The 25,507-nt window shown below is 35.4% G+C and overlaps 1 protein-coding gene across 1 annotated transcript in view; it reads left to right on the plus strand.

Annotated features, from left to right (window-relative positions):
* The window catches only part of LOC118195570 (uncharacterized), a 131,238-nt gene that overhangs the window by 75,210 nt on the left and 30,521 nt on the right, over positions 1–25,507 (plus strand). The window contains exons 6-11 of the mRNA XM_035366900.2: positions 2,302–2,451; positions 7,282–7,414; positions 18,205–18,362; positions 20,343–20,438; positions 22,725–22,802; positions 22,937–23,072. Coding sequence (XP_035222791.1) covers positions 2,302–2,451; positions 7,282–7,414; positions 18,205–18,362; positions 20,343–20,438; positions 22,725–22,802; positions 22,937–23,072 — 751 coding nt within the window. The remainder of the gene's footprint in view (positions 1–2,301; positions 2,452–7,281; positions 7,415–18,204; positions 18,363–20,342; positions 20,439–22,724; positions 22,803–22,936; positions 23,073–25,507) is intronic.

The following is a 25,507-nucleotide window of genomic DNA, read 5'->3' on the forward strand; positions in this document are numbered from 1 at the left end:
CGTTCGTATGTATGAATGAATGTATATCGCATAACTCAAAAACGATTAGACGCAGAACGTTCAAATTTTGTATATAGGACTTATATAACCTGCAGTTGTGCATCTCCCTTTTTGGTCGCAATCGGCCGCACCAAAAGTATATAAATATATATATATATATATATATACCCGTTCTGTTACTCGGCTGCGTTAGCTCAAATTTTGCTTCCTTGTACGAAGTAAAAAGGAAGTATTGTAATCGCAAAAAGTTTCAGGCAGCATATTTCAACGAAAATATCCATTTTGACCGCTATCGAATGCAATTTAACGATGTTTTTGCGTGATATCTGTACGTAATAACAGAATAAAAGACTCGTTTCCTCCAAAAAAAATTATAAAACTGCTTTAAAATGAATTCTGAAGAGAATTTTTTTGTGGTGTCTGTACGTATGTACGTATGTATCTCGCATAACTGAAAAACGAGTAGTCTCAGAATGTTGAAATTTTGTATATAGGACTGCTATAACATGTAGATGTGCACCCCGTATTTTGGTTGCAATCGGCCGCACCAAACGTATATAAATATATTTATATATATATCCACTCTGTTAACCGGCTCAGTGATCTCAGTTTCTTTACTCTTATATGTTTGTAAATTGCACATTTTTTGCTTTAAAAATGATTGAATTATATTGTTTTTATCTTCCGGTTAAGGTTTTTATTCCTTTAGTAAATCTGTATGCAATATTTTTAGAAATATCAACAATTTTAAAGTTGTTTAAGAGCCACTAAGCCTTTTTTTATGGCGGCCATTGATTGTTTACATTTGAAACAGCTGACTAGTGGATTTGTTGCCAATCTAGGGAAACTAAGCTTCACAACAACAAGGATAACGCCTTCATTTTTTATTGCCAGTTAAATCATGCTTAATCCTTACTGGAATTTTTTCGAGGAAATAAGTGTTTCAGATTTACTTCGTAATTTTTAATATAGATATTTTGAGTTTTTATGTATTTTTGCCTTCTCGCGAAGTGAGAACTGAATTAATTGAATGAGAAATACTGTGAAGTGGGAACTGAATTAATTGAATGTGAAAAACTGTTCCTTTTTTGCTTAATTTCTTTTATACATCATTCTAGCTTTATTATAGTATTTGAATAGAACATGTGACAACGATTAGATAATTCTATTCTTTAAATGACATAAATTTTGTGCATTATGAGTTATAATATGAACGAAATATAATACTGTTAAGTGAATCTAGCGCCAGAGTGTCGCTATGGTAAACAAATACTAGAGTGAATTCTAAAGAATGCATTTATTCTATTGTGGTTTATGCGCTGTCTCCGAAGTAGATTTAATTCAATCCAATAAGTTTAAATGAAATGCAAGAAAAAATGCGTATAATTTAATATTCCGTACAAAAAAGTCATGTGGTGTACACATCAGATTTTTTTATTCTTATATTTTGGTACATTGTGCATTTTTTACTTTAAAAATGATTTAATTATGTTGTTCTTATCTTCTGGTTACGGTTTTTTGTCTTTAGTTATTCTTCTGGCAATAGTTATAGAATTAGCAAATTAAAACTTTTTTTTTTTAATTGCGGCTATTTTTTTTTTACTATAGCTGCCATATTTATTTACATTTGAAACAGCAGAACAGTGAATTAAGTCAGCTTTTGCGCCTTCAGTGTCTTTTTGCCGTGTGGGATCAAAAGTAAACTTTCAGGCTGAGCGCTGAAAAATCTACCTTCTCGCCTGCTGGCCTAATTGCTTGTTTTTGCGTAAAAACTCTAATTGTAAAAATTGTTTTTTAATTGCTTTAACTGTATTTGGTGTATTATATTTTTCTATATTTTCCAATTTTTATAAAGATGTTTTGAGGTTTTATGCGTTTTTGCCTTGTCGTGAAGTGAGAACTGAATTAATTGAATGAGAAATCTATTTTAATGAAATTGGGGGAAATAAGTTTAAGTGAAATGCAGCAAAAAAGTGCATATAATTTAATATTCCGTAGAAGGAAATCATGCAGTGTACACATCAGACGTTTTCCAGTCCAATTTAAATCAGTGTCTAGCAAGATGAAGTCATCTACTAGAAACCTCTGGAAATCCCGTTTAAGGAGCATACGAACAGTTATTAAGTTTTGACAGCATAATTTATTTATTCATTTCACTAAATTCTTCTCAATCTCTGAAAGAATCTTTCAGGTCCTATAACCTGGATGTATATCTTTCTTACATAATGAAAACCTGAATGCATATCTTTTAATTGAAATCTCGATTTGAGATGTTATGTTACATTTTATGCTTTTTGGCAGATTCCGAAGTGGATGTACTGCAAAGATTACAGGGGACGACTAGATATGCCAAAATTTCCGAATGCATTTAGTACACGTTTGCAAGTCACAGCGTTTGAGCAAAATGTGGATGGAAAGCACACTGCCACTGAAATGACATCATTTGAAGAGGTGAGTATAAAGATTTTTGAGAAAATTTGCTCTTTCTGCTATCTAGTACAACTTGCAATGGCTGGGTTAATTAGTTAATTAGTTCGTTAGCTCTAAGCATTGGCCTCCAGCACATCTAGCAAGCGAAGCCTGCCATATGGCTATGAGGGGAAGGCCAATATATAAACAAATAAGCGTTAAATAACGAAACATAACAAAATAAATGGTTAAATAGCGGAAAATAATAAACTTAAACATCTGGTGATTGGTATAAACACCACATGATACAAGACACAAAACGAACAAAAGAAACTCTAAATAAATAAAGAAAAAAGGGTTGTAAAAGAAATAAAATCACACCACATAAAACAAATACATAGAGTTCGATTGCCTCATCCGCGAACATGAGCGCAAACACGCATGCGCCATTCGGACCGAATTATTCTCAAAATAGGGTGGAAGGATGGGATCTTTCTTTTCCTCCAGCATAGCTCTTTCCGGAGAAGAGAAGACCTTTTACGTCGCAGCAAGTAATACCGCCCCTTTTGGACGAGTTTATGTGTTTTGGCAGAATGCCAACCAGGGTTGCGCAATAGACGGTCAAACTATACCTCCCAAACTCTCTCGGTGAAATCAGTATGTAGAGGTATCATTTCCATTTCTATGTTCCTTCCTAAGTTTTTTTAAACACTTAAAACATTTTTTTTTAATTTTAAATTTCAATCATTATTATTCAAAATTTCTTCATATTATCAAAAATTCATCTTAAATTATAAGTTCCTTTCAATTATATTTGTTTTTAAGTATCCTCGATATCAATATTCTTCTTATTTTCATTCACAATTTGCATAATACCTCTTGCAAATGCTCTAAACAATTTATAGTTACTAAATAAATTTTCAATCTTTGCAAATTTATATTTTCCTCTCACACTCTGAGCCAGGCAACAGTCCTCGAAGAAGTGCTTTCAATCGCTAAATTTATTATTACACATATCATTTTCCTGGAGGTGTAACCTTTTTAAGTAAGCAGAGAACCTTCCATGCGTAGTGAGAATTTGATTGACATCTATATCTCCCAAAACTCTCATTTTTTTTTTCTAATTTTTAAGCAACTTAGATGACTTTTGTTTCTTTCGGAGAGAATTCACAGATTATTTCAGTCTTTAATAAGCTTGTTTTCTGTTATGGTACACTGCACACACACACACACACACACACACACACACACAAAAAAAAAAAAAAAAAAAAAGGGCAGTTCTATATCTTCCGTTCTACTACGTTTCCCATGGCTTGAAAACGCGACTTAGGATATATATTAGATTTATATCTAGCATTGTTCTAACAAAGATATTTTGATATAAAATTGGACTTTTCCTGAAATGACATGCCATTTTTTTCCATATTTCAATTTTACGACTCAAAGTGTGCCTGAATATTAAATTTTGTAATTTTTGGTGAGAAATTTAAAAATTTATCTTTGCTCCTGTTTTTCGGTTTGCGCCCAGAATAATTCACTTGGTGACCTTCTTAATTTATAGCAAAGTATTTTACCTTCCTTCTTTTTCCTTTTTTGGTACACTAGTGGAAAAAAGTGATCATTCATACTTTCAAATAATTTTAACAAAGTACCTAAACCACATTTGATGTTTTATTGCTCATAAAAACATGTCAAATTTCAAAAGGCATCAATATGTAAATTCATGTATATCAGAGGAAATTTTGAATAAAAAACTCTTAATTTTTTGCAGGTGTGCCTAGAAATACATCTTCTTTAGAATAATGTTAAAAATTTATAGGTTATAGTACAAAATATTTTTCGAAAAATCTATAAGAAATATTTAAAAATACAAATTTTAAAAATAAATCACAGAAAAAAGTACGAATTATATTTGGATTATATTGGATTAAGCCTAAATTTTGAATCCTGGAAGATGGAATCAAGTAAGTTTAATAAAAAAAGAGGTATTAATAAATATAAATCAAATTCAGTTAACATAGAGGAGCTAAAATTTTGAGGGGTAATTATTTAAAAACTACTCTTGCGATTTTTACAAAACTTGGCAGTTTGGCATAATTTGGATCGTAGAATCGAAATATGGAAAACACTTGGCATGTCATTTCAGAAAATTCCGATTTTGTGTCAAAATACCTATGTTAGAAAAATGCTATATGTAAATCTAATATATATCCTAACTCGCTCTTTCCAGACATGAAAAACGCAAGTTGAATTTCGTCAACCCAGTAGAACTGGAGATACAGAACTGCCTTTTTTTTTTTTTTTTTTTTTTTTTTTGCGCGGTGTGCATATCTTCTTTTTTTAATCTTGCATATAACCCTTTTGGGTCCCAATCCCCAGGGTGGCATCTTCTGCTAGTGCATCCGCCCTCCTATGCCCATAATAGCCAGCTTGAGGAAGTTATGCAATGTTTCTTTCGTAGTTCTAAACAGCTGGGTAACCAATGAGCGCTTGTACCAGGAAACACCCAAATATCGACAGCGAATAGCACTTTTACATTGGGATATATTATCGGGTCTTTGCGCCCAACATCTCAACTCGACCTGCAGAGTCATTTACCATCTTAAAGGATAATGAGGCACTCTTGGAACAGTGCTTTTCAACGTTACTAAAAATGATTGCCACGAGACAGCAGCAGCAAAATGAGTAATGCCAAAAGCTCAAAAGTTCTTAGAAAGTAGTTATTAATTTAAAAGTAGAAAGATATTTAGTTGGTGGAATATAGCAAAAAAATTAAAACTAGATTTGTCAAATCATTTACTTTACAAAATTTTAATTTAATACTTATAATTTCTGTGAATTAGGCGTTAATCGAAATTTAAACGTAAATTATAAAATTCGTCAAATAATATATATTTATATATATCTTGCTTACAGCTCAGTTGAAGCTTGGCACAGCTGATCAAACGCGCTATCAATTTTGAATACACAATTAAATTAAGTCCGTTTCGATGTTAATGTCAATAGATATCAGATTCGTTATAGTTTCGAAGAATTACATTTCGACTTAAAATTATTTTGCGCAAGTATTTCTAACTTTGAGACGACATACTCGCTATTGAAGAAAAGAACTAAAACGTGAAAGGGGGGAACAAAGTTGTAAAACAAATTTATATATATTGACGATATAGAGTAGAATAATAATAATAAGATAAATTTTGTTGAGAAAACTCTTGAATACAGTACTCTTGAAAATAAAAACATTAATTTAATTCTAATAATTATTATAAATGCAAACATAACAGAATGAACTTTATTTTTCTCTTCGAGATCGCTGATCGCTTGATGCTGAACTTGTGATGTCAGTTTAGTCAAGTCTGGCTAATAGTTAGTGGCCTTAAAACTAATACAAGTATCTGAATTTGTAATAGTTAAGCTGCTCAGAACTTGCCATTCAGGCTGTTTGGTATTTACTTGAAATTCTGTGGTAATACCAAAGGCTAGGATGGTTACAGCCGAAAACATTGCAGACGAAAACATCGCAGACGAAAACGTCAAGGAGAAAACAACGCAAGGTGAAAACGTCGCAATACAAAACATCGTGGGAGAAAAGAAAACAAAAAGGAAACGTCACAGTTCTAAAACATCGTGGTATAAAATACCGTGGTCGAAAATAAAGCGGTTCAAAAACATCACAGTTTAAAAACATCGTCGTCGAAAATATCAAGGTAAAAATAAAGTACCTACAAATCATCGCATGACGATAACATTGCACACATGCGCTTTTCAGATTTTAAGAGCTGTAAATGCAGTTTCGCATAATGATTTGATACCGCAAAAAGGAAACAGGGTGAAAATGGTAAGGGTACTTTAAGAATAAACGGAAACAAAACAAGACACTATTTACACTATTATTAGTTATTTTTCACTAAAAATAACAGATTAGCAAACGTAACAGAAAACAATTTGATAATTAACTAAGAAATTTGTATAGAGGTTACCTAATACAATTATTTAGCTTCCTTTTTTCTAAACATTTTTAGAATGTATTTTTCCTGAAAAATCATCAGTAAAGCTTTATAAAAAATTAATAAAATTTTTAATTAACTATGTAAATTTAAAATTAAGTGCTATAAGTTGCATTAATTTCCTTTCCATTTTCAGATTTTAAATGCTTAAGTTTCCTTCTTACTTTTTCAGCAAAAAGTTATTAGTTCAGTCAAAAATATGAAATACAGAAGTAAAAAATATCCGTCTTGCACTCCGAAGTCATTAAGTGAACATGCATTTACTTTTAAAATCCGAAAAATGCATGTGTGCGATGTTATCGTCATACGATGATTTGCGGTTACTTTATTTTTACCACGATATTTTTTACGGCGATGTTTTTAAACTGAGAAGTTTCAAAAGTGCTTTATTTTCGACCACGATGTTTTAAAACTGTGATGCCTTCGCTTTGCTTTCTTTTCTTCCACGATGTTTTGTACTACGATGTTTTCGCCTAGCGATGTTTTCTCCGCGACGTTTTCGTCCGCGATGTTTTAAGCGGGCATCGGCTAGGGTAACAGCCAGAGGCTACCATTACAGTTTTTGGCTGATATGCCCTTTACTATATCCTTTCTAGAGTATGAACACGTAAAGTTGAAGCTAGATGTTCATCCTATGGTCCGCAGGGTGGATGTCTAGATACTAATGGAAACGGTGTTGAAAAAAATAGACTCGTTGACACAACAGTCAAGATGTATGAACAACTAAAAAATGCACTCGTTTCACCCATTTTCAATTCAAGCATTTTTCAGTTAGCGTGAGATATTAAGCAACTATATTGTAAGCAATTGTATTGTAACACATAGGTTGGTTAACGAGCTTTCTTCTATATTTTTTTTTCTTTAGATATATTATTACTATGAAAAGAAGTTGGCCCGAAGAGATTATACACCGGATCCTACCTCAGAACATGACAAAGAAATTTACTCACAGTTCCAGAATTATGGTCCTGTCAAAACTGTTTACGATTTCAACGAAGGTATAGTACAATTTTTCCCCTCTCAAACTAAATGCATCATTGCCTTTGTTTAAATTAAGAGATTAGCTAGATTTAAGCTTTAAAATATCTGATGAAAGCGTAACAATCCAGCAAATTATTTCAGGTAAACTCAAAAATCCACGTTTTTACTCTCATTTAATGGCAAAACAACAATATTCTATTTACATAGAATAATGTAATAGAAATAATGAATTATTTTCAAACATGTAAATAGAAATAATGAATTATTTTCAAACTTACTGAATAATTATGGTAGAGTTATATAAGGGCTCCAAAATATGGCGATTGTCTTTATTTCGCTAAATACTAATTGTCCTAAATTATAGAGTTTTATATAGCCCATTATAGAGTTTTTAAAATAGCATGCAGAATTCTGTGAAAAGTGTCCTAACATCATAGGTAAAAAATAAAGTATTACGGATAAAAGAGTTAATTGGGCCTCATAAAATAAAAGGTCTAGTTAATAAATAATCAGCATTCTTTAATTATTTTACAGTGTGTTTCATAGTTTTGGATACAAAATTAGTGGGACGTTAAATAAAATTTTTACCAAAAACGAAGGGTTGAATTGTAAATTTAATATCGGCAGCTGTTTTAACCGGCATGAAACGATCGTTGCCAAAACGGGTATATTTTATTTCGTATTTGATTCCTAAATCAGAAAACTTGAAATTTAATTTAAGCATGAAAATAATTATCAAATAAATTAATTCGTTTTTGAGTATATCACTATATTGCTAGTAAAAATTTGGAAATTTTTATTCTTAATTAATTAAAATATAATTAAATATGTTAATTAATTAAATATATTAAATATTTAATTAATTAAAATATAAACTTTACTACCTGCAATTAGGAATTTTGCTTTACAAAAACATTTTTTAAACGGCACAACTATTATAACCTACAGTGGTCAGTCATTTGGGAAAAACTGTTATCACTTATATGATAAGAGATAATGCTGATTTCTTATTTTAGAAAGCTTCCGAATCAGAACTATAAGTCTAAGATCAACAATTAATATGCAACACAATAAAACCCTTAGCACCTTTTGTACATTATTAGTGTTTACAACACGTATTTAAAATACCATTTCGATACGGATTTATAATAGCATCTTAACAGGGTGAAAATGTTAAGGATACTTTAAGAATAAACGGAAACACAACAAGACACAATTTTCACTATTATTAATTATTTTTCACTAAAACAATAACAGACTAGCAAACGTAAAAGAAAAAAATTTGATAATTAACTAAGAAATTTGTATAGAGGTTACCTAATACAATTATTTAGCTTCCTTTTTCTAAACATTTTTAGACTGTATTTTTCCTGATAAATTATCAGTAAAGCTTTATAAAAAGAATTAATAAAATTTTTAATTAACTATGTAAATTTAAAATTAAGTGCTATAAGTTGCATTAATTTCCTTTCCATTTTCAGATTTTAAATGCATAAGTTTTCTTCTTACTTTTTCAGCAGAAAGTTATTAATTCAGTCAAAAATATGAAATACAGAAGTAAAAAATATCCCTCTTTCCTTCCTGCTCTCCGAAGTCCTTATGCGAACATGCATTTACTTTTAAAATCCGAAAAATGCATGTGTGCAATGGTATCGTCATGGGACGATAAACATTCTTTGACTTTACCTAAAATCAGTCTTAAAGTATTAGCAAGTTGTCAAGCATAATTAAACTTGAAGATATTAAAGCTGTTTCGAAGGCTCAAAAAGGCATTTTCTTCAGTAACAGTAGGTAAAAGTGAGAAAAAGTATTGCATTTCAGTCCCCAGCTGCCTTTTTCACTACAGAATTAGTTGTTAGTTCCTTTGTAACATGACGGAAAAAAAAATTAAAGAAATAATTTTCAAAATTGCTTCAAGTTGATTTGAAGAACTGAAGTCCGATAAAAGGTACTGGTAAAGGTATCGTTATCAAATAAACCAATGGGATTCACCGTTACTGCATAAAAATATGCAGATTTTTACCCTCGTTTTTTCGGTACGAAAGCTAAGCTTCAGATTTTAATTTCAAGGATTATACTCGCTGGATAAAACCTTCGTATGTGAAAGGTAGGACATATCGTTGAGAAAGCATTTCACGGATTGTGAGAAATGATGCATGATTGGAAAAATGGAAACAGTACAGACACTGTTATATGTCTGTAAGGCCCTAGAAGTAGCCAAAAGCTCCATATGAGGAATCAAGAAACAGCTTAAAGATACTGGTGATATGTGCAGACAACCAGTGAAGGACTTTCAGGCACATTATTCAGAACGACTGTTAAAAGGAATAAACATTGACATCAACACAGATTGCAAAGCAGTTGCAAGAACTAAAATGTTCAGATACACTTTGAGTTGCAACTGCATAAAAGAGGAAGGCCCATATGGAGAGAAAACCATTACATGTGTCCCATTACCTCTTGCTGAAAAAGCGCCCAATTGCAGTGTGCAGAGGTCATAGTGACTGGAGTACTATGATCTGGAGCCGAGGTCTCAGTACTAAAGAGGCTCGCTTGTGTTTGCAAATTGATTTTATATTTTTACTTGGTGTTTTTAGTTATGCTCACTTGTCTGTCAGTAACCTCAGCCCAAGCCCACGAAACTTCTCGTGGTAAGGAGCGCCTGCCGTTGGCAATTTAGCTCAGTTCCGCCCCCCCCAATTTTGTTGGAGAGCACCCCGGGAGAACGGGTCCGTCCGCCTTCAGCCTTCGTGGGTGAAGGACGCTTTTTCTTACCTATGGCTTCAGCCCATGATCCAGCGCCTGCCGGCGCCGCTATCCCGCCGGATAAACATATTACCGACTGGAGCATATCTTGTGATGAAGAACAAGACACTATGGATACATCGACCGCTTCGGAAACGGAACTGATGGCCATAAAACCGGAATTAGCTGTCATGCAGATTCGAAAACAAATCCACGAGTTAGACGCCAAAATTGAGCAAACCAAGACAATTAAGAAGCAAATGGATGCCAACAGAGCAGTTTCGGACCCTGATAACTATACTCCACTGATGCTACAAAATATCCGAAGAATGAAGTCTGAAATGGAGCACCTCAAGGGTAAGTGCGATTATTTCATGTCCTTGTGTGCTAGGAATCCCTCAGAAATCCCTGCAGCTAAATCTATAAAAAATAAACTTGATAACTTGGCTAATAATGACAATAATATTAATGCAAAAAGGAAACAACATGATACCTCTGAAAACTCAGACAACTGCAGTGAAACAAACGACGGTTATATTAAACCAAACCGATCCTTTAAGCAAATTAAAAAATCAGCTAACCTTAAAGATGCTTCTGGCCACATCACCACTAAAAACAGATTTAGCCCACTGGATAATGCAAATACCAACATGCCATCTCAATCTGATACTACTCCTAGTAACCAAGATAATAATTCCTCCCCGCGAACACCCACTCCCCCCCAATCCAAGTCTATTCCCCCCGTTACTGTGAAACCACCAGAAAACGTCAAGTACAACACATACCTGAAGCAACTTGCAGAGCAATCACAAGCTGAATTCCTAGGCCGAATTAACAGCGAATTCTTAAAAATTATACCAAACTCACCAGATGACCATCGTACTTTGATACAATTTCTTAAAGAAAAAATATTGAACATTACTTTATAAACGCTAGACGCTTAAAACCAATAAAAGTGGTAATTCGAGGTCTCCCCATTGACATGGACACAAAAGAGATAAAAGAAATTCTTACTGAACGAGGATTCAAAACTCACAAAATCACACAAATGACCAAAAACCGAACTCGGCAGCCTATGCCCCTATTCCAAATCCAATTATTACCTACTTCCAACATTGAAGAAATTTACAATATCACCCACATGTCACTTTTTATTGTACAAATTGAAAAATATATAAATAAGAACCTCATCCCTCAATGCCATAACTGCCAGAAATGGCATCACTCATCTGACAATTGTTTTCTATTTCCCCGTTGCGTTAAATGCGCCGGGGACCACAGATCTGCAGAATGCCCCAATAAAGGTTTTATCGAAAATCCAGTTTGTGCCAACTGTCAAAATTCTCATCCTGCCTCTTATAGGGGGTGTGTAAAATTCCCCAAACCACGAAATAGCACTACACAAGGCCCCAGAAAACTTTACTCGGAAATATTAAATCCAAAAACGCATACTGTACAACCTATCTTATCAACCAACCAAGAACCAGCCTCCACTTACAGCCATAAAACAGAACAACTTCTTTCAAACAAACCCTCAGCTTCAATTAATTTCAAAAATAAACCAAGCCCAACACGTCCGGATTCCTTGAATTATTCAAAGTCATGCGTGAAATTGAATCTATTTTCGGCTGGCAACAAATTACAAAATTAACGAATCTACTCAAGAAAAATCTCAATAACCTTAGATCCGCAGAAACTCAAATGGATAAAATGTACATCCTATTTCTTATCATAGGAGAGCTCAACAAACCTGAACACGAATTAAAAAAAAAAAAAAAAAACTTATATATGCAAATAACTTCGCTGTTATTTAATTAACTGAATTACGTATTATCCAATTGCATAAAAACCTAGTTATCCTTTGCTCCCTAAGTTAATACTAAAGCTTTTTGCCTTTAACTCATTTGAAACAAAATTTAGCCGACTGCCTACAAAAAAAAAAAAAAAAAAAAAAAAAAAAAAAATCCATTTATCTTTCTAAGTCCAGCAGACTTCCCTCAATCCTCCCCCATTACCATTCGGCCTCCCCTCAAAATTAGTATGGACTGAAAAGAGCCTTAGCCCCTCCCCCCTAGCACACATGACTATCGCACTCCTATCAACGCTCTTCTCCTGGTTAACTTCGATGCTTTCCTGACTTCAACTCGTTCAGCCTTCTGCCACCACCACTGCTGCCTGCGAGCTCCTTCGATCGACACTCTCCGATGGTAACCATCCTTAATCGACGTTCCCGTTGCCATATTGCTTATCCTGCTTCCCAGACTCGAACTGAATCTCAAGATCTACTACAACATACATGAAAAGGAACTTATGCCTCATTTCAATTGCTATTCCTTGTTTTATTCACGTTCAGCAAAAGTTCGGAAACAGACCCATGCATTCGACTGGGATGAGGGTTTTCTAAGCCAGGAGCCCACTCACACCTGAACTTCGTTCACGCATCGGGAGAACGGGTCCGAAGGTCTCCCCTCCCTCTCCTCTTCCGCCAAACCGCACAAGAGGACTTTCGGCTCGCCATGGCGCACCGACACTATACAGGCGGCGACTGATTTTATACGTGTTGCCATCTAGAGAAAGAAAAACACATGCAGTAAGCCTGAAAACATCCATGAACGGTATGGGCAGGCATCGCTGTAAATGACCATACTGACCTACCCACTATCCATTACAAGCCCAGATATGAATGCTAAAATATACAGAAATGAGGTTCTTGATCATTATCTCAAGCTCCTTAGGGGTGCAATTGGCAATAAATTCCTCTTAATGATCGATAACGCTCGTCCCCTTTCCTTGCGCTAGTGACTGGTTAGATTAGCTTGAGGGCGATAAAATCCAGCGGACAGAATTGCCTGCACGTTCTTCGAATTTAAATCCGATAAAACAAATAGGAAATGCAATAAGACTCAACTGCATCGATTCAGCTCCAACTAGCCTTCTCTAGGAACACCCAGGTGCTATTTATTGTAGTAGCGTCTAGCCTTAGCATGATTTATGCTTCACGCATGCTCAATGACAAGCTTCGTTGGCGATATTGGCTGGCGTCCGTTATACACAATTGGCGATATATCATGAGATTGGCAATTTAAGACATGTTGTTACCCCACTAAATTTTTGTCACGTTGCAACAATTAACCTGTTCAGGACCAGCGTCGCGTGTACGCGACACAACGATTCCACTCCTACCAGCCCAGCGTCCAGTATACGCGACGCAACGATTCTGCTCCTACGAGCCCAGCGTCGCGTAAACGCGACATCAAAACGGAACGATTTATTTGAATTTTTAAAAGCCAGTAAATGGAGCTAAGCGGTAATTGTTTTCATATGGATTGATTCACGCGGCATTTGACCTTCATATCCTGGCATTAGTTTCTGTTTTGTGCTTCTGGCTGTGAGAGATTTATTGAAATAAACAAACTGGAAATCACGGCTGTGAATTAAAGGGCGTTTTTGTTTATTTCGTTAGGATTATTTTTCTTGTTTTCCTATTTATTTTGAAACTTAACATAAGATTCCTTGCTTAATTGAAAAATAACATTACAACATTATTACAGAAGGAGAAAGACTATCAGCTTTCTTGACGCGTAATGCGTCTTGCTCGCATTTCTCAGGAAAGAGTCAGCGTTTTTGATTTTCTTACTCGATTTAATAGGTCATTATATATAATACCTTGAATGCTCATTATATATAATGACACAGGCGTTATATTTTGGTATTTACTTTACATATAATGTAATTATATATAATGTATATATTGACGTGATCAGTAACGGATGTCTCGCCAGTGGGGGGTCTTTCCTTGATCACTTTCCTGTAATTGTGGACGCTGTTTTCGATTTAGAGAAACAGAAAGTCTTCTAATATAAACCTGATGTCACACAGGGTTTGAGGATGAAATATTTCTGAGTGTCTTTTGAAGTTTTGTGACATGTGATGGGGTTATATTCAGTGTCATTCCGTTAGCCATGGCTAAGAGACCTTACCTAAAAACTTAAAAATTTGTCCAAAATCACCGGATATTCCACCTTTCCGTCTAACTGGAAGACAGTTTCTGAAAATTTACGTTGACGGAGGAGGTAATAAAGGTAGGAGAAAGATGTGTTGTGTGCGCTAAAACCAAAGAAAAGCGAAAGCAAACAACGTATTTTGAATGCGAAATATGCAATGTAGGACTGTGTGTCGATTCTTGTTTTGGATTATTTTACACACAGCAGAATTTTTAAACAGGAATTTAATTCTCTACAAGTAATTCTTATTTAGTTTTTTTTTAATTTCATATTTGTAATTTTTTTCATGTTTATAGTATTTATTTCTCTGTGTATAGTTATGATTTTAGTATTTTGCCGGTTTGATTTATTTCTATTAATGTGATATTCTTTATATTAATACACATTAAAAACAAGTACATTAAATATGCAACTTCAAAAATTGAAATCATAATATAAAAATGCTGATTTTATATTTTTTTTGGGGGGGGGTGGTTGTAAAATTAGGTTTAACTGCTGAAAATGCGCGGGACGGTGGCGACGATCCATTTCAGAGGGGCCGATCCCGTGACTGCGCTTCGTTCTCCCGGTGCTGGCTCTTACGGGGTTAAGCCTGAATAAAAAGCTTGAAGTGTTGATGTTAACCGGTTACTGATTTATTTTATTTCGCGTGATTAGTATGAAAGGTAATTTTGTATATTTGGAATACTCGAAGACCTATTTTGGATAACCTTTTGGATTACAACGTAAGATAATGTAATCAAGAATACGAAAAGAAAGGACCAAAGTATGTTATTTTGCTGAATGCCTGTTAAAACACAAACCTTTATGATTATTTTGAATATGAAATAAAAAACAAATTTGTAAGGATACGAAAAGAAAGGACCAACGTATGTTATTTTGCTGAATGTCCGTTAAAAAATGAACTTTTATGATAACTGTAAATATGAAAAAAGAAAACAAATTTGTAAAATGAGGTTAAATTAATTGATTATGTTAAGCTCTCAAGAATCATTTGCCTAAGATGAGATATGCCTTTGTGGAAAGCATGAATTTGAGAAGAAATTTTATGATAACAGTAAATATAAGATGAAATATCAAATAAAAATACATTTGGAAATAAATGTAAAATACGGTTAAGTTAATTGATTATTGCACGTTACAAAAACCTACGGCATTAATTTAAGCAATTCATAGACATCACGAGTGAACAAAGAATAACGTCTATTTCCCCACACGCTTTTTCAAGTCTCCAGAAAATAAATTCTCGCATTATTTGGGCACAAAACTCACCGCATACGCTTTTTTAAGTACCCGGCAAATAATTGCTCGCATAATTGGGCACAAAGTGAGCAAATTTCACACATTCCGCGGCACTTCACTTACGCATCGCTGAAGTCTGAACTTTGAATTCATCGCCAAGCCAAACATACATTCTTTGTTCTTTGGCCAAGCGACGGCTATTGCGCATGCGCGAAGCGTAAACCATGCTAGGACTAGACGCTACTATTTATTGTGAATAGACTTTGTTATTGCAGGAACTCCTGCAAAATTTAGTCCTTTGCGTCTCCACACACCTTACTAATTTCGTTTGTGTATTACTTCTTTACCCTAACATACATCAAATTTCGTATTTTATTGTTTAAATTTATTTCTCGTAGAAATAGGGAGTATTTTGCCGAAATTTTCAGAATTGTATAACTTAAATGTATATCAGGTATCAAAATAAAGATCTTGTTGCAAGTTTCATGTTCTTAACTGCAAAATCTTTCGCGTTACATGAGGTTTTATAATTGTACCTTTGTAACTCCACGGCTCAACGAGCGCCACCCAGCGGCCGCCGGGACAAAACACCGGCCAACAAAGACTATAGCAGTCGATGTTCGGGAGTCATGAACTAAGCATGGTGTTTCCTCGAGATTTACTTTGTTACTTAAATGTGTAACTATAACGCCCTTAATTGCAATGTTTTATGTTAATTGTATTTTGTTAATTAAAATTAATTAAAAAGGCCAATTGAGTCTTTTGTTTATGGTAGTTTTGGTTATACTTTTAGTTTTTCCAGGCGAATTTGTTTTTCCTCCAACTGATAAGCAGGCTCTTTGAAATTTTAAAACAGTATAATTCTTGTAAAGCTTGTTTCGTGATTAATTCTGTTTCTTTTTATAAATGCTAATACTTTCGGTGCAGGAATATTCTGTCATATGATAAAATTTTCTGCCTTTAAATAAAGATTTCAAAGTGATATGAAGAAAAATGTCATATAGTTACAAAAATGGACATCACTAAAAATTCTTCTATTAAAAAAATAAACATCTTATTTTACATCGCAGCAGAATTTCAAAAAAAAAAAATTATTTGTCTAATTCTCTTTTCTAATAACGGACAGTATTAAGTAAATTTATTGCAACCTAAGAGCCAGCTGAGGGTCAGCTAGAATTTCTTTTTATTCTTTAAAAAATAGACATTTGAAACAAAATAAATATATTTAATATTGCATATCGAAGAATAACTAGCAGGTTAAATTACATCAGAATCCTCAATAGTCTGTCACTTGATGTAATCTAGTTTTTCAGAATTAACTGAAAGAATTATACAATTAGTTCTATAACAAATCAACCTCATTTTGGACGTCCTGTGCAGAATCGAAGATAGCACCAGCAAGAGGTAGTTGCTGGTGTGAAAAAAAAGGAAGAAATCCGAAGGGACGGATGTCGGGGCTATGTGTTGGGTAAAAAGATCCCATTCGAGTCTGTACTTAGTCCAGCCGGTGAATGCAGATACACTTAGTCTTGCTTTATCTCGATGGAACATTATCTTTTTGCGCCGGAACTCAGATGTGTACATGGACAAATTTAAGGGATTGTGCAATGCCTAGTTTGTGCATTTCTGGGATCTTTTTTAAGTGTGAACAGATTGATGTGTACATGGACACAGAATTTGTGCAGTTTTTTTACTTCTTATTTTGGTTTTGTGTAGCGGCCATCTTGAAATTGTACCTTCCTGGCGCCGATCTTGGCGTCGAAAAAGAATCGCCAAAAACCAAGGGAGACCCAGTTGTAAACTTTCATCGATAAGTTAATTAGAAGTCAAGTTATTATTTTTTAAATGATTTTCCACGTGTAAATCCGTGAACTTTGACCTTTTCGCCAACCCAACGGTCTGCATATCTTACTGTCGAGGTTTATACCTTTTCCCAGACACTCTTTGTGGATAATACCACGTGGCCGTGCTTTCTATCTCCCACCACATAGAAAACATGATCATTTTGTTAGTCAAATTGCGCTTGGCAACGCTGCCGGACGCAGACCAAACCCCATTTCGGCCTGTGTTGTTGAAGTAAATCCACTTTTCATCCCTAGTGACATCCAGTCTAGAATTTTGCCCTTGCTTTGATAGAACAGATTACTGCAGGCCAGAACACATTTGTTCTTATCTGCTTGAGTCACCTCATGCGGAACCCAGCGATTGAATTTGTACGCCTCTTTTATGCGATGCATAACACGACTAATGGAGATGGCACTAACGTATAACTCCTTAGCAAACTCTCCATTGCATACTGATCTCCTTCCACAAGTTCTCGCAGGCGGGCCTTGTCAACATCACTAGGCCGACCAGAACGCTGTGCTTCTTGAATGTCATAGTCCTTATTTTTTTACTTTTGGTACCAGACCTTCAACAACATTAGTACGACAGAACTAGAATTCACCTCAACCCTTCAATAACAACTCCTTTCAATGATAGAACTGGAAGTAAATGATAGTTCTAATCAGGTAGCGTAGTAGTTCCATATCAGACATCTTGTTCTCAATGAGAACGATACTGTTTTACAAATTTCCCAACATAGTGTTTCAAAGCAAGTCTCTTTCTTTCAAATGCCAAAAATCGTTTGACAAAATGTGATTAAACATGCCAACGCGAGCTGTTTGCGCAGACGATATTTGTGGTGGCGGGAAACTTTCGTTAAAAACCCGGAATTAAAATATTTGTAGGCTTATGTTAAAGATTCCATTTTCAGCATTTTTTCTTTCTTTTCTCTTTGTTTTATTGATGCAGATTTATAGTAAGTAAAATTTTAGGTCTCTTATACGTGACTAACAAGGCATCAGGTCGCTGCTACATTCGAGCGATCAGTGGAGACTTCTTCCAAACTACACAAAATGTCATCTACACTATAATGGGCACACCGGAAGAAATCTTTTTGATGCAGGCTGATGAAATGGAGTACAAGGGAACAGTAAGTGTTTTACCACTTTCAACAATAACGGATAGTCTCTAAAATTAAAAACCATAATCTACTAAAAGAATTACTTTGTTTTTATCTCAAAAGTTTTAGAAGAATTTCTTAATACCCAAAAATCTATAGAAAAGGGGATTAGAAGAGTAAATATCGCGGAGGAAAACGTCGTGAAAAAAGTAACGCAAGGCGAAAACGTCGTTGTACAAAATATCGTGGGAGTAAAGAAAGCAAGGAGAAAATACCGCAGCTGTAAAACATCATAATACAAAACATCATCGTCGATAATTACAAATACGTTCTGACATGCTAGGTGCTGGCATTACGCGGCCAATCAACCCTCAGAACAAGGACCGAGGTTCAACCCCTGTCCGCTCACTTTGGAGAGGACCGACACCAGCGGCCATTCATCGACGCTGGTCGTCTATTTACTAGCTACTAGTCTCTCGGGCTGCCCGTCGCGAAGGGACATTACCCAGAAAACCAGGGACTCGGACCCCAAGCTACTAGAGCCTTCTGCTCTAGGACGTGCCAGACCCACAGGCCGGCCAATAAGTGACCTTTCCGGGGCCTCCAGAACCATTAGGTTCGTAATTAATATACACCCGTGTACTCCGATACTGCCTAGGTACAGATCCTAGCGAGTAGCTTCGCAGAGTTCTCTACAGTTTGTCTATCATAAGAAAAGCTCTCGCCAGTTAGCATGCAGCTGTCTGTTGCCATAGAAACGAGCTTTGTCCCATTTTCGATGGGGGTGTCTTGAAGACGAATGATAACTCTTTTCCACTTAGCCAATAGTCGCCAAAAACAAAATAACAATAAAGCAACTCTAGGTTTCCACCTATTTGAAATATATCCTTGTTGTTATAGCGACCGCCACTGGCCAGACACTAAGGCGGGATCTGTTCTTCTCGTAGACAGACAGTACGTCGACTCCAGGGAGGGAATTTCGTGGTAAAAATAAAGCACCTGCAAAATCGTCGTATGGCGATAATATCGCAGACATGTGTGTTTCAGGTTTTAAAATTTGTAAATACATATTTGGATAATGTTTTATAAGTGCAACAAAGGAATGAGGAATTAGCATTTATATTTTTGAACTTATTAATAAACTTTTTGTTGAAAAATTTAGAAGGAAACTTAATCATTCAGAAACTGAAACTGAGCAAAAAATTAATGCTGCTTACAACAGTTAATATAATTTTATAATATGATAGTAAGCACATGCAGTTACTCATCTTCTTTATTCTAATATTTTTAGACTATGTTTTTCGTGAAAAATTACCAATGAAACTTTATAAAAATCTATAATTAGCAAATGGCCTTTGTTAGTTAACCATAAAAGTTTAAAATTACACTAACTAATAATTATAATTATTTTTCCACTCAGTTTCAGTCTTTAAATGTTTTAATTTCCTTCTTATTTTTTCAGCAAAAACGTATAATTCAAAAATATCAACGTAAAATTAAATAATCTTCATTCCTTCTTGTGCTCACAAATCATTATGCGAATTTAAAATTTTAAAACGCAAGTATGCTACGTTATCCTCATGCGATGATTTGTACGCACTTTATTTTTAACCACGATATTTTCGAAGCCGATGTTTTTAAATTGCGAAGTTTTTGAACCGCATTAATTTTGATGCCATGTTTTGTACGAAGATGCTTCAGAACTGCTATGTTTTCTCCTTGCTTTCTTTTCTCTCATGATGTTTTGCACGACGGCAGTTTCGCCTTGCCTTGTTGTCTTCCGCGATGTATTTTCCTCGATGATTTCGGCGGACGCCAAAAGGAGAAACCTTTCCTTAAAATTAAGAAAAAGGCTAAACCACCGATATTGACTGGTAATGACTATAGTAAAAAGCGAGCAATGCATTTTAAGAAAACCTGAATCTAACTATTTATACCCTGACTATATAATGTAACTGCACTGGTTATCATTAATTAAGGAAGCATTAATTAAAAAAAAATTTTTTTCAGACTTTCGTTCGAGACATCGAATGTGATGTTTTTGCCGGCAGATATTTTGATGCAAACTTTAATGCGACATATGATAAAGAAACTTTCTTTTCAACTGTAAGTATTCAAATTCAAATTGTTACAATACGAATTTCTTTTTTTTTTCTATTTTAACCCTCTAAGCGGCAAGGCCGTATATATACGGCCTAGAATATATTTTGTGATATCTGTAAGAACGTATATATACGTGCATATTAAAATGCTATGTTAAAGAAATTAAGGCAATATATCAAAAGTACACAAATCCAGGTATGAAACACAAAGAGAGTGTTTACACTAAAATCAGAAAAATAATTTGTTCTAATAGTAGTTTTGGGAAATTTGTGCTCTCGTAGCGAAAACATTGGCCCCTGAGCATCATATGCTTGTTAATTGCCAATTTTTTTACTGGATGATAAAGTGTTTAAATCAAAGACATTGATATTTAAAAAAAATTAGGGATGAGCATATAAGTAGCAGAATCGAATATTATTTCGATAAAAATTTTGTCGATCGATCAAATTTTAATCAAACAATCGTAAATCATAATAATTGTAAATTTTAATGGGTGAAAAATACATATTTCCTTCCTTCTATAAAACGAAGAAAATTTTTATTTTTCTCTTAATGAATGCAGATGAGTATTTTTTAAATTTTAGGTGAATTTTATGGTTTGCAAAAATATTCGTGAAGAGAATTGTTTCACTGTTCACGACATTAAAATTGTCCCGTCTTCATGCATTCGCTTTTCTTTCCATTAACTTGTTTTAAGAAGCAAATCTTAACTTGCACTAAGGTGATGCTAGCAATGCATAATGTTCGTCGGTACTTTGTCTTTGCTCAACGTAGAGGAACCTAGTGAACTGGGTAGTGACTTATCGCTGAGTTCGAGTACTTAACTACAGAGTTCAGAGACGGGTTAAAATATCCTTTCATTCCCTAATAATAATCACAGATGGCTCCTTCACGGGCTTACAGCGAAGCCTCCACTGCGGGTTTTAAATCAAGATAAGAAAATAAGAAACTAATATAATACTAAACTAAACAGACTTAGCCGAAGCTAGGCGCAAATACCAAACATAGTTGGTCCTAATTTAACCTAGCCGGCGATTATCAACAAGCGCGTACCATACGGCCGAGTGTAGTAGTAGATTTAACCGCTTAATGACCGAATTTATAATAAAAAGTATGCCGAAAATCTCTGATTTTTTTATGCAATTTGTATTATCTACAGATATACCTCACTAGATGTAGCTCAGTAAGCTTAAAAAAATTTTTTTCGAGAAAATACTATATATTTATTATGGTACATAACGAGTTAACTCGGACTTCAATGAAGCAGCCAAAAAAAAAAAAAAAAAAAAAAAAAAAAAAAAAAAAAAAAAAAAAAACACAATCTAGCCGAAAGTAATACAGAACTGTATTCTAGATATTAGCATAGGTAATAAGAGCTAAAGTAAAAATCAATTTATTTTACGATCTATAAATCGTAATTTTACATTTCATGATATTTTACGACATTTTGCGATCTACAAATGTCATTGACAGTATGGTACAGTCTGAAACATTTAACGCACAGAGGCAGATCACAGTCTGTACATTAATACCGCCATTATCGCTCGAGGGTAATCACTTCGAGCGAGTAATCACAAAAGCGGCTTGGACCCCTCCCACACTTAGGAAAACATGTGCTTGTCAGAGAGTCGATGAACCAGTCACAAAAGCTGTTTGGACCCCTCCCACAGCTAAGAAAACATGTGCATGTCACAGTGTCGATAACCAGTCACAAAAGCCACTTAGACCCCATCCACAGTTAAGAAAACATGTGCATCTCAGAGTGTCGATTAACCAGTCACTTTGTCTTAGACGCTTAGACCCTACCCACAGTTAAGAAAACATGTGCATGACAGAGTCGATGAACCAGTCACAAAAGCCGCTTTGACCCCTCCCCACAGTTAAGAAAACATGTGCATGTCAGAGTGTGGATGAACCAGTCACAAAAACCGCTTGGACCCCTCCCACAGCTAAGGAAACATGTGCATGTCAGAGTGTCGATGAACCAGTCACAAAAGCCGCTTGGACCCCTCCCACAGCTAAGAAAACATGTGCATGTCAGAGTGTCGATTAACCAAAAGCCGCTTAGACCCCACCCGTTTACTCAGTTTTAGAGTAGTAGTGTCAGTAGAGTTGCCCCTGTGTTTTTACTTTTCCGGCAAAATCTCGCTTCTTTAGACCTTCATGTTGCATTAACATGAAAAATACGCTTACTTAAAGCACTGATACATACACTGATGATACTATTTTCCTGTTGGATAAGATTATTAAACGTTATAATAAAGTATCTCTGTTTTACTTTCTCTAAAGAATGGCTGGCATGAAGAAGCAGATGAAATGTTAGAATATGGTGTTCCTGTACAGCATACGATCTTGCGAAAACAATTGGTGAGTTTGAGAAATGCATTATTTTTCTTCTTTGAACGAGTTAAGTTTTTTGTTTAACAAAACTTAAGTTTTGTTTGCTTTTTTTAATTAATGCTGTTTTTTAATTAAACTAATGTTTTTGTTTTTTGCTTTAGGCTGGGGAACTGGTAGAAGGTGTGCGATCAACTAACTTCCTGAAATTCAAAGCCAAGGCACCGTATCTAAGATCCTTCGACGTAAGCAACTGTATCGAAACTCAAGATCATAAAGATTTTGCTATTTTACTTGCAGGTAAGTTAACTAACTATACAGAGTCCATTTTCCCCTATCGAACAATATTTATTGAAATAAATACAGTATTAAATTTTTCATTTCATTCCAAGTGAATGATATAGACATATGAAACACCAAAGACATCTAAATCTCTTGAAAATTTTTTATTTTTTACTAACTAAAGAACAAAACAATAGCACATTTCAAGATCAGAATTAATGAAAATCACATGGAAAATGTGGGAGAAATTTCAGCTTTTTTTAAATTACCTTATCACATTTAATGCTCCTTTTCATAACTTCAAAATACCTGCAATAGAATTCTTCCCATATCCATTTAAATGCATTTGACTTTTAATGGGCGAACTCTTGCCAATTGGGCAGTCTTCATCAAACGGCTAAATGCCCGCCAGTCCAAACCCACCCAAACTATGGCTATATCGCTGTCAAATCACAGAGCATTTTGTTTGATATTGTTACGTTATTTTCTTCACGTACGTTAAGGGTTCGTGGATTTGGAGTGAATAACGAGAACAGCACTTGCTGAAGTATCAAAGCACACTTTATTGGCCAGTATTATTCAAGGCAGCTCTAAGAAACACTTTTACAGTCGTCGAAGAACTGCTATAAACACACCGAAACAATCAGCGACACAGCCTTCAGGCTGTAACGGTGAAGAACAGCTTCACTGCAGAGCACTAGACTACAGCTCCCGACTCTGCTTGCTCGTTCTCCGAACTCCACGTACTCTCGATACTCTCCACGCTACAACTCGCGATGCACTCGACGATACACTAGAGTACAGCTCTCGACTCTTCGACTCAGTCGTTTTCGGAGCTCAACACATTCTAAGATGAAACCTCGTGCACTCGACGACCAACTCGGCACTCACTGACTCACTATCAACTCGATGGACTCTCACTGACTCCGCGCGAACTAACTAACTGACTCTCCGCGTTCCAGCAGGGTTTATATAGCTTTTGGCTTGTGTTAGAGAATATTCTGGGCTAAACCAGTAAGAATTCGTTCCAGAAGGTTCTCTATCGATCTGTGGCATATCACGAAATGTTGCCAAATGAGCGGTTTCTCGCCAAATGCGGCAACCTTGCATTCCTTTGCCATTTTCTGGCAACTCTAAACCTGCTTTGCGGGGAAGCTATCTTACCGCGGCTGGACATTTCGTAACACTATATATCACAAAGAATTGACTGATGTTGCACTCCAAAAGACAGAAGAGATGTCCAAGCCTCACACGGCTTGTTGAATTAATTAGTTGCGAAAAAATGACGTAAAGCTGTCTGTTCTTAGAATGGATCCTCTCGGATGTCGACTGGTTCGGCAATTCTCGGCGTTTTAGCTAGGACCTGTACCTAAACATGACATGACTTCTGGAGTAAGTACTCAATCATCACAGTTGCTAGAACTATCGTTTATTCTATGATAGATTCAAGCTCGGCAGGGACTGTACTGGTACTGTCTTGTCTGCCCTTTGTTGTGGGGACGGTACATGGTTCGGTGCTTGAAGTACCTGAAGTGGGCGCTTCCCAGCTCGCCCAGCCAAACGAGTCGGTTATCCCCCTCCAAGGGCGACCTTCGATACTTAACCATGTACTCGTTTGTGGTTGGATTGATGAGCAAAAGTACTGTACCCAATCCAACCACAAACGAGTATATGGTTAGATATCGAAGGTTGCCCTTGGGGGGTGTGTTTCCCTTGGTCAACACGGGCAGACAGTCTACGACGTACCTATGTTATCTTTGTTGGTGACTGCTTGCCGATCACCATTGACTTGTGTTCTTATTCCCAGACTGTGTGGATCAAAATTATCCTCCTGAGTTGACCGGGGAGGTATGCCTGCTCGGATCGCCCCTAAGAGATAGGCCGTTATAAGCGTGTAAGACATATTAAGCAAGGTCTGGGAGCTCCTTCTCCTTGGTGTACTGTACTAACATAGAAAGGATAGTACATTCACCAGGAAGAAGGTGCAAAGATAAGATACGGGGGGCAAAGACAGATTAATGAAGAAGGAGCAAAGATAGATTACCTTCGCAAAGGGTACTCTTGGGAAGCACTATTCAAACGAAACCGTTGTTTTTCCTTTAGAAATATGCTTTCGAGACAGGAAAACCTGCAAGTTAAATTTCATTAATCGGCTCATTAGAACGGGAAATATAGAACTGTCCTCCCCCCCCAAAGCGGCCATTTGCCCAGAAAAGTATTAATATCGTTTTGGCATTTTGCGATGGTTCACTATAAACGGATTTTCACTTTTCAAATTGTTGCCACCGAATATTAGAGCACTGAATTATACTTAAGGAAATTAAATAATGAAGAATCTGGACGAATGTGCGCATGTTTCTCGCACTTTGAAAAAACAACGGTACCTAGAGGCATCAAATTTTGAATAACGTAGTCCTCGACTCAAATATAGTAATCTGGATGCCCACAATTTT

Source organism: Stegodyphus dumicola, chromosome 11 (genome assembly GCF_044657685.1).
Source record: "Stegodyphus dumicola isolate Sdum_Otavi_A_Nest chromosome 11, ASM4465768v1".
NCBI lineage: Eukaryota > Metazoa > Arthropoda > Arachnida > Araneae > Eresidae > Stegodyphus > Stegodyphus dumicola.